Below are 9,970 nucleotides of genomic sequence, written 5' to 3' on the forward strand. Positions count from 1 at the left end.
AGCTTCAGTTAGCTTCACATTCTAGCTCAGGCTATATCCGTATTATGATGGTGGATATTGATAGTGCACCCGCTGCTTACTCAAGCCTGTCACGCCTTGATCTGTTTCACCTGTCCGTGTGCTTGTCTCCACCCCCCTCCAGGTGTCGCCCATCTTCCCAATTATCCCCTGTGTATTTATACCCGTACTCTGTCTGGTTGTTGCCAGTTCGTCTTGTTCATTCAAGCTTACCAGCGATTTTCCTGTCTTCTGCCTTTCCTCATCCTCCTGGTTTTTGACCCTGTACCCGCCCGCCAATCTCTCTGCCTGTCCCTGACCCTGAGTCTGCCTGCCGTCCTGTACCTTTGCTGCACCTCTTGATTACTGAACTCTGCCTGTCCCTGAGTCTGCCTGCCGTCCTGTACCTTCGCTTTACCCTGGATTATCGACCCCTGCCTTGACCTGTCTTTGCCCGCCCCTGTTGTTACAATAAACATTGTTACTTCGACAGTCTGCATCGGGGTCTTACCTTGATTGCTTATTCAAGCCTGTTCTAGCTAGGCTTTTAAGTGTTTATGTCGCACATGGCTAGTGGAACACCGACAGACAATGCCGAACCATCAATCCATGGTGGAGTCACCCTTACCAAAAGGTATTGCAGTAAGAGTATATTATAACTGCAGTATGCAGTAAATAATGCATCCAAAATAACACCGTGGACTGTAATTACTGCAGTTTCCAAACTGCAACCTCTGTTTGTCAGGGCAGAACCACATATTTAATTTGTGCTGAAATCCAAATGAAGGATCTTGCAAACTCAGCAGGCTGGTGTGAAGTAGGCATCTCTATTTTATTACATTATTACTTGCCATTAATGTGATCTTTGTTGTGCTTTATCAATGCACAATACCTTTTTCACCACTCCTATCGATAAAATAGTTATTTATTCATACTAAAGTTTTACTGTGTGTGAAAACATGTAATGTGATCAGTATTTTAATATTTAAAAAATTAACACAATTTGATTATTTATTTATATCAGTCTTCCTCAAATTAAATGGGACAAGGACGCAATCTTTGCGAGAGGGAGGAAAACTGATTTTCATTGGTCCTCAACACGCAGCTCAGACACTTGATTCAGGATAAGTGGAGTTAGTCCTGAGTTAGCCTGCCCCAGACCAGGTTAGTCCTGAGTTAGCCTGCCCCAGACCAGGTTAGTCCTGAGTTAGCCTGCCCCAGACCAGGTTAGTTCTGAAGTATTCCTTACAATAGAAATGTACCTGGCTTAAAGGTGAGCCACATTCGTGTGACTGGTTATCCCGAGTTGAACTCAGAGTTAACCACTAAGTTACCTCGCTAACTCCTCAAACCTAATTCATAGTGTAGAGTTCAGGACTAATAACGCCAACGCATGTTTTACAGAATAATTTGTATTTATATTTTTATCGATTGAGATATAGCTTATATGATGTCTAGCTACTTCTGAAGCACATGCTGTGCCCTAGAAACTATTTTATTAGAAATACCAAAAATATTGAGACAAATCAGTCATTTGTGTAATGTTAGGTTTTTACACGATGTAAAAGCACAATTTCCTATTGAGATGCGGAACATAGAACACGGTCTCTTTCAGAACGTTTGTGACGACCAAGAGATCTGTCATTCAATACATTGCTGTGATCTCCCGAAGAAGCTTTCCCGTTTCCAATCTTTCTGTGCCCCCGAATGTTTGAATGTACTAATAAAGTGAACAGGTTTTATCTACCTGGCTAGCTAGATAATGAGGTAACAAACATGACTGAACAACCAACATGTAAAAGAAAATGGTTAACAGCCCGCGAGGAGTTTTAGAACAGCAAGCGACGTGGTTTATGAATGGAAAATACGTGACAGGAATAAAAAAAATCGTCCTGTTTGGTTTAGAAATTAGCAGTTTTCGCTGTAGTAATGGTTCTAGCACGACGCTAACGAAACGGTACTCAGGAAACAACAGCACAGCGAAGCTTTATCATTACAAATAGTATTTATCTGGGTGATATTTTTTTAATAGGCGCACTGGTACTCCTGAATTAAAATTCCAGGTCGTACAGGACGATATTAAGGAGCATGTGCGACTGAAACGGGGGGGGGGGGTATTTGTTTCTCCTAGGGTGGTGGAACGCCAGGACCTGCCCTGTTTTCCTCTAGGCAGACTTAGACCTGAGTGGTATACAACAACAGCAGGATCGATGAGTTAGCCAGATACCTTTTATTATTTTGAAAGGGACGCTAGAAATGGGCATGGTCTGAAAAACGCATATCTAAGTTGAGATTTATGAATGAGCCAGAAAATCCATAGTTATTTCTGGTTCTTTATCAAAGTTAGATGGCTAGTCCTTATTGATCCTGCCTTGCAGTACACCCCTCTCAATATTAACATGTACATTATGAATAAATACTGTTGGAATTAGATTCGTACGTTTTTCTCAGTCTGTACATTAGTTTATTTTTTCACACACACATACACAATGTAAACACAAGAGGAAATATAGCACATGTAAATAGATAGCACTTGATTAACACACAGAGAAAATACACAAAGCCAGAGTTCTAAAAAGTTATAATTTATTTAAAAAGCATTACAACTGACCTACTCTATACTGAAACAGATATACTCACTCCATGTTCAATTCATGTTAAAAAAAAACATTGAGTTCACTTTGTACAATTTGATTTCGTGTGGCATAAACAAATAAACAGTCAGTCAAAAAATATGAGACAAGTGTTGGAGCACTGTACGTGTTAAATACATCAGTTAATTAATGAGTTACGTTAAATCTCTCTTTCCACACTGAGAGCAGTGGTAAGGTATTTCCCCTGTGTCTGTTACCTCCTGGTCTTTCAGGTTCCCTAACCAGGTAAATATCTTTCCAATATATATTTCTCTGCAATGTGGATTCTTTCAAGGCTTCTCCGTGGAGTGTGTCAGCTCATGTTTTTTCAGGTATCTTGACTGTGTGAAACTCTTTCCACACTGTGAACAGGGGTGAGGCTTCTCTTTTATGTGTGTCCACTCGTGTGTTTTCAGGCCCCATAACTGGATAAAACTCTTTCCACACAGAGAGCAGTGGAAATTCTTCTCTCCTTTGTGTAATATCTTATGTTTTGTCAGGCCCCCTAACTGAGTAAAACTCTTCCCACACAGAGAGCAGTGGAAGGGCTTTTCTCCTGTGTGAATTCTCTCGTGTGTTTTCAGGTGCCCCAACCGGGTAAAACGCTTTCCACAATGTGAGCAGTGGAAGGGCTTTTCTCCTCTGTGCATGTTCTCATGTCCTTTCAGGCTTCCTAAATGGGTAAAACGCTTTCCGCAAAGTGAGCAGTGGAAGGGCTTTTCTCCTGTGTGCATTCTCTCATGTTCTTTCAGGCTCCCTAATAGGGTAAAACTCTTTCCACAATCGGAGCAGCGGAAAGGCTTCTCTCCTCTGTGCCTTCTCTCATCCATTTGCAGGTGCCATAACCGGGTAAAACTCTTTCCACATTGGGAGCAGTGGAAAGGCTTTTCTCCTGTGTGTATCATCTCATGTCGTTTCAGGCTAAATAACCTGGTAAAACTCTTTCCACACTGGGAGCAGTGGTAAGTCTCCTCTCCTGCGTGTATTCCTTCATGCCTTTTCAAGGACCCTAACCGGGTAAAACTCTTTCCACATTGGGAGCAGTGGTGTTGTCTTACTGGTTTGGATGTCTCTGGCTCTGGTTCCTCTGAGTCTGGTCTTTCACCTGCTAAAGAAAAACAGTATGTGTATTTAAAAGAGAGATCTGAATGAAACCTCCACATGAAACAACTGTCTTCCTATGAGGTTGAATCCTAAACACATCCCTCAATAACCTGAGGCCAGTTTTCAAACAATTCTTACATTTTAAAAAGTCTTATAGCAGAGCACTATAATCACATAAATTGAGGACTACAGTATTTAAATCAATGTCATAGGCTGCATTTGATCCATTGGTAATACTGTTTTGTTGGTGGCCCACTCTTTGACGGTAAACACATCTTACACTGTGGCTTTAAACGGATACTGCGAGATTCTGGCAACTCGTGTTAGCGCAATGACTGAAAGTCTACAGGTATGCTAGCGGATGCTAGTTAGCATTGTCCAGTGAAACGACCTCTAACTTCCTTCATACTGCACGGCAGAGACAAACAAAATGGATCCACGACAAGCAACTCCAGTGTAGATTTTCTGAATGCTGGAAACACTTGGCTACTCGGTTTTGTTGTTTTTGATTTAAAAAAAATAAGTTAGATTATAAATACTACTTGTTTTTGCATGGATTCTGAAAATATTTCTCCGGAATCCTGCTTTAAAGGGGAAGTTGACCCACAAACACTTGTGGGTCCTTTATAACACGTGGCTGTTTGTCAGGATCCCAGACAGTTTTTAGGTACAATGTTTGAGTATTTAGTATTTATTTAGCGTAATAATAAATACACAATGAGTAACGATAACATGGCTGTATACACAGGGGTACCAGTACTGAGTTGATGTGTAGGGGTACGAGGTAATAACATGGCTGTATACACAAAGTACCAGTACTGAGTTGATGTGTAGGGGTACTAGGTAATAACATGGCTGTATACACAGAGTACCAGTACTGAGTTGATGTGTAGGGGTACGAGGTAATAACATGGCTGTATACACAGAGTACCAGTACTGAGTTGATGTGTAGGGTTACTAGGTAGTTGATGTGTAGGGGTACTAGGTAATAACATGGCTGTATACACAGAGTACCAGTACTGAGTTGATGTGTAGGGGTACTAGGTAATAACATGGCTGTATACACAGAGTACCAGTACTGTGTTGATGTGTAGGGGTACTAGGTAGTTGATGTGTAGGGGTACTAGGTAGTTGATGTGTAGGGGTACGGGGTAGTTGATGTGAGGGGTACATTAAATTGTTCATAATTTTTTTAACTACAATGTTATTTATTGAAAATGTTATTCGTATAAGACGCTATGAGCCTCAGCTTCCTGGAATCCAATGTAGCTGCTGTTGGGGTCGGGGTAGTTAGATATAACTGCTGTTGGGGTCGGGGTAGTTAGATATAACTGCTGTTGGGGTCGGGGTAGTTAGATATAACTGCTGCCACCAAAAGCTGGGATCACCAGTCGTTGGCCTCGACCTAGATGTTCTCCCCTCAGCATCCACTCCAGGGTGAGGACCCGTCGTTGGCCTCGACCTAGATGTTCTCCCCTCAGCATCCACTCCAGGGTGAGGACCCGTCGTTGGCCTTGACCTAGATGTTCTCCCCTCAACATCCACTCCAGGGTGAGGACCCGTCATTGGCCTTGACCTAGATGTTCTCCCCTCAACATCCACTCCAGGGTGAGGACCCGTCGTTGGCATTGACCTAGATGTTCTCCCCTCAACATCCACTCCAGGGTGAGGACCCGTCGTCAGTCTGATGTTCTACCTCCTCCATTATCGGAATAAACTGGTCCCATTGTCAACAGCAGGGACATTCACTGTCTTTTGGTAGAGGTAGGCATCTCACTCAACTACACCACCAGTCCCCTTGCGTTCTGTGTGGAGTAAAGGTAGTCTAGAGAATTATCCCCTCTGGTTGCACATTTAACATGCTGGTAGAAATGAGGTCAAACTGATTTGAGTTTCCCTGCATTAAAGTCCCTGGCCACTAGGAGCGCCGCCTCTGGATGAGCATTTTCCTGGTTTCTTATGGCCTTATAGAGTTGGCATTACACAGTTTGTTGAGTGCGGTCTTAGTTCCAGCATCGGTCTGTGGTGGTAAATAGACATTATGGTTGTGTTTTTTAAATTTTTTAGATAGATTTGTCTGAGTTGCATCAGGACAGTTTTAGCATTTTAGCTAACCTTAATCTAATTCTACTAACCTACCACGTTAATTATCCTGACCTTAACCTAATTCTACTAACCTACCACATTATCCTGACCTTAACCTAATTCTACTAACCTACCACGTTAATGATCCTGACCTTAACCTAATTCTACTAACCTACCACGTTAATTATCCTAACCTTAACCTAATTCTACTAACCTACCATGTTAATTATCCTAACCTTAATCTAATTCTACTAACCTACCACGTTAATGATCCTGACCTTAACCTAATTCTACTAACCTACCACGTTAATTATCCTAACCTTAACCTAATTCTACTAACCTACCACGTTAATGATCCTGACCTTAACCTAATTCTACTAACCTACCACGTTAATTATCCTAACCTTAACCTAATTCTACTAACCTACCATGTTAATTATCCTAATTCACAACAATGAATACACTGACCACAGAACTAATGAGCTGCTGTACAACAGTGAATACACTGACCACAGAACTAATGAGCTGCTGTACAACAGTGAACACACTGACCACAGAACTAATGAGCTGCTATATAACAGTGAACACACTGACCACAGAACTAATGAGCTGCTCTACAACAGTGAACACACTGACCACAGAACACTGACCACAGAACTAATGAGCTGCTGTACAACAGTGAATACACTGACCACAGAACTAATGAGCTGCTATACAACAGTGAATACACTGACCACAGACCTAATGAGCTGCTCTACAACAGTGTATACACTGACCACAGAACTAATGAGCTGATTGCTATACAACAGTGAATACACTGACCACAGAACTAATGAGCTGCTGTACAACAGTGAATACACTGACCACAGAACTAATGAGCTGCTATACAACAGTCTAATCCACACACCACTGTTCTTACTTGAATCTGAATCTCCCTCTTCTCCTCCTCTCACAGTTCCACTCAGACCCGGTGTTTTCCTGCAGTCGACCAGCCGCACAGACACCCTCTTCAGACCCCACAGTAAGGCAACAGTGGGAGAGGCAACAGTGGGAGAGGCACGACCTGGGGCCTCTGGGAGAGGGAAAGACATGTCCTGGAAACCACAAAAATAAACAATCAATTTAGGGTGGGAAACACTCTCCTTCCTTGATTCCCTCTCGTTCTCTGGACCTCCTGCTATAAATGTTGTGGAGGAGAAAGTCCAAGAGGAGGAACCTCAGATCAGAAACACACTTACCTTGATTCCTCTCATTCTCTGGACCTCCTGCTATAAATGTTGTGGAGGAGAAAGTCCAAGAGGAGGAACCTCAGATCAGAAACACACCTACCTTGATTCCTCTCATTCTCTGGACCTCCTGCTATAAATATTGTGGAGGAGAAAGTCCAATCAGAATCATCTGTATTTGCCAAAAAACATTCACATATCAGTATTTGGATGAACCTCAAATGTTCTCCTCCAATGGATTTATAGAAGGAGGTCCAGGAATTAAGGAAGGAATGTTGAGAACCAGAAACACTTTGTGACTGGGGTGTACTCACACCACTCCCCCTCTGCTCTGGGGTGTGGCACTCTGGAGCCAACTCCGCCTTCAGCCTGTTGCTAGGAAACCAATCCTTGTCTTTCACGTCCCATTCTTTGTCGCAGTGAATAGCATCGTCATCACCACCAAACTGTCTGGGACTCACGGGTGTCACATTAGCTTCTTCCTGTATCTTTCTGATGTCCTCCTTCACTGTAGAGCTCTGGGAGGGCCAGGAAACTGCATATTGCCTCGTTTTTGGATCTGTAAAAGGGAAGAGAGTTTGACTACCGGTAAAAACAAAGGTTATAGCTTGCTATCTCATCTGATTCCAAACATACCACTTATCATCCTAGGACCTTCGGTCGGAGTGCAATAGATGAGCGAACTCTGAATACAAAACTAAAGGAAAATAAATAAATACACTTTTTAAAAAGTAGTATTTTTATATGAGGTCATTAGAATAAGCCCAATAATGACAACAACAACAACAACAACAAGTCTTAATACGCTGTGATCAAATTCTTAATTTTAGTTTTTTGCTACTTTAAGATTGGACCCCAGACATGTATGTGGGGTGTATTGAATGTTATAAATAAATAGGAGTTGATGCTTTAAATCAATGTTTTTTTTTACTGGTTATGCTCTCTTCAGTGTACCGACACATGTATATATTTTTTAAATAATTTAAAACCACACACCAGTTCAACAACTGCATAGTTCTCCCCCCGTTTTTAAGACAATTCTCACCAGTGTTAACCGGATCTTCTGTCTCCTCCTCCTCCTCCTCTTTCACCCCAAAAGGTTTCTCTTCTTTCAATGTTATTGACTCCTCCTTCACTCCAAAAGGCTCTTCTTTCAATGTGATAGAGGAAGCCATCTCCTTTTTTATTCTGAAAGCTTCTACCTCTTCTTCCACTGTGACAGCCTCTATCCCCTCCTCCTTTTTAATTCGACAAGCTTCTTCCGTTCCTATCACTGTAATATCCTCCTCTTCTTCTTTAATGACAATGTTCATCCCCATAGCTGCTTTCTCCGTCCAGCAGACCTCCTCTTCATTAGCAGGGGGAGAGTAGCTTAGTGAACTCATTGTCAGGGATGTTAGCTAGTTAGCATTAGCGACTACCCTAATGCTAGGCCCGGTAACACATGTGCAAATTTAGCAAGCAAATCACGTTTAATTGAACTAGTAGAAACGTTAAAAGAACTGTGTTTAAATCACCGAGATTCGTGTAGCTACACAAAAATGGTCTACAGAGCTTCAATGTTTGTATTTCATGTTGGCTAACAAGCTACAGAGATGATTTAGCGGTGTTGTTGAAGACGCGTCCAACGCAGTCGGTCGTCACTAGTTACCACAGCCACAAAGTCATAAACCCCACCCATTCCCACAATTTATCTTCTTAAAATTAGATTTCAACCTTAACGCTAACCACATTGCTAACCTTATGCCACACCCTAAATTAAGACCAAAAAGAAAATGTTTGTTTTCATTAATCTTTCGATATAGCCAATGTTGACATTGTGGCTGTGGTAACTAGTGGAAACCCGTGTGTCCACTACATTATACGTCACGTGAGAAGCATCACCTGAAAGACTTCGCCGTCTGCTGACTGGAGTGGGTAACGCCGTTTCTAAAAAGATTCACTACATAGTTTTTTTCGTGGCAAACAATGTCATTACATATAATTCCAAATAAGGAAATGTGTCTTCCTCTTTTTGAACCTGTTGGACTGTATATGTCGAGGCGCTATGTGTTCATCTCCCAGGCGCTTGTAAATTGAGGTCGTTTAACGCTGATTCACATAGAGCATGAACAGTGCAGTGTATGGGCTAAGGCACTGAGTTCGAGGTGCTAAAGGAAACTCGACCCCCCCCCCCCCCCTCCAAAAAAAACAGTGTCAGATGGTTTAGACCCTTTCTTCTTTAAGGTTGCTGCCCCTATCTCTGACCTTTTAAACCTGTCTCTCCTCTCTGAGTTTGAGTTTATTTTTACAGGGACAGTGCACATTAATCAACGTTTCAGTAAAAGTGCCGGTTTTAGCCAGCCGGCTAATTTTCAACCGCAGTCCCTGGGCAGGTTATTAAAAAAAATTACAATATAGACAATAGCAGCATAGAACAAGCAAGACAGAGCAACATAGGACAAGCAAGACGTAGCATACAGACAGAGCAACATAGGACAAGCAAGACATAGCATACAGAGCAACATAGGACAAGCAAGACGTAGCATACAGACAGAGCAACATAAAACAAAAAGCAGCAAGACAAAATTCATAAAAGCAACAAAGTGTTTCCACACCTCACAAGCTACAGACAACAGACAACATGGAAAGCGGCAACACACAGCTAGGGACCATGTTCACAAATCTGATTGACCTTTAGCCATGTCTTCAAGCATTTTGTGAAAGTGTGATATGTGGTGCAGTTATGTGTGTCTGATGGCAGTGTATTCCAGACATGGGAAGCTCTCACAGAGAATGCAGATTTACTAAAGGTGTTTTTCCTTAGGGGAACTATACAGTCACCTCTCATGGCAGACCTTGTGGATCTGCTGCCATATGTCTGGGTTTTCTGTTTAACAAAAATATTGAGTGGAGGGGGAGCCAGGCCATTAAGGATCTTGAATA

The 9,970-nt window shown here is 42.1% G+C and overlaps 1 protein-coding gene across 2 annotated transcripts; it reads right to left on the reverse strand.

The window, feature by feature from the left end:
- Positions 1-2,438: 2,438 nt before the first annotated feature.
- Positions 2,439-8,687, reverse strand: LOC139405244 (zinc finger protein 79-like). 2 transcript variants are annotated; one of them, XM_071147682.1, is made up of 4 exons: positions 8,091-8,687; positions 7,507-7,604; positions 6,739-6,913; positions 2,439-3,738 (listed from the first exon to the last, which is right to left on the reverse strand). In XM_071147682.1, the coding sequence occupies exons 1-4, from the start codon at positions 8,428-8,430 to the stop codon at positions 2,921-2,923; spliced, it is 1,431 nt and encodes a 476-aa protein (XP_071003783.1). In that variant the 5' UTR covers positions 8,431-8,687; the 3' UTR covers positions 2,439-2,920. The 2 variants fall into 2 exon arrangements, with proteins under 2 accessions (XP_071003783.1, XP_071003782.1); XM_071147681.1 differs by having other exon boundaries at positions 2,562-3,738; positions 7,360-7,604; positions 8,091-8,680.
- Positions 8,688-9,970: the final 1,283 nt, after the last annotated feature.

The sequence above is a fragment of the Oncorhynchus clarkii genome, unplaced genomic scaffold (genome assembly GCF_045791955.1).
Source record: "Oncorhynchus clarkii lewisi isolate Uvic-CL-2024 unplaced genomic scaffold, UVic_Ocla_1.0 unplaced_contig_6271_pilon_pilon, whole genome shotgun sequence".
NCBI lineage: Eukaryota > Metazoa > Chordata > Actinopteri > Salmoniformes > Salmonidae > Oncorhynchus > Oncorhynchus clarkii.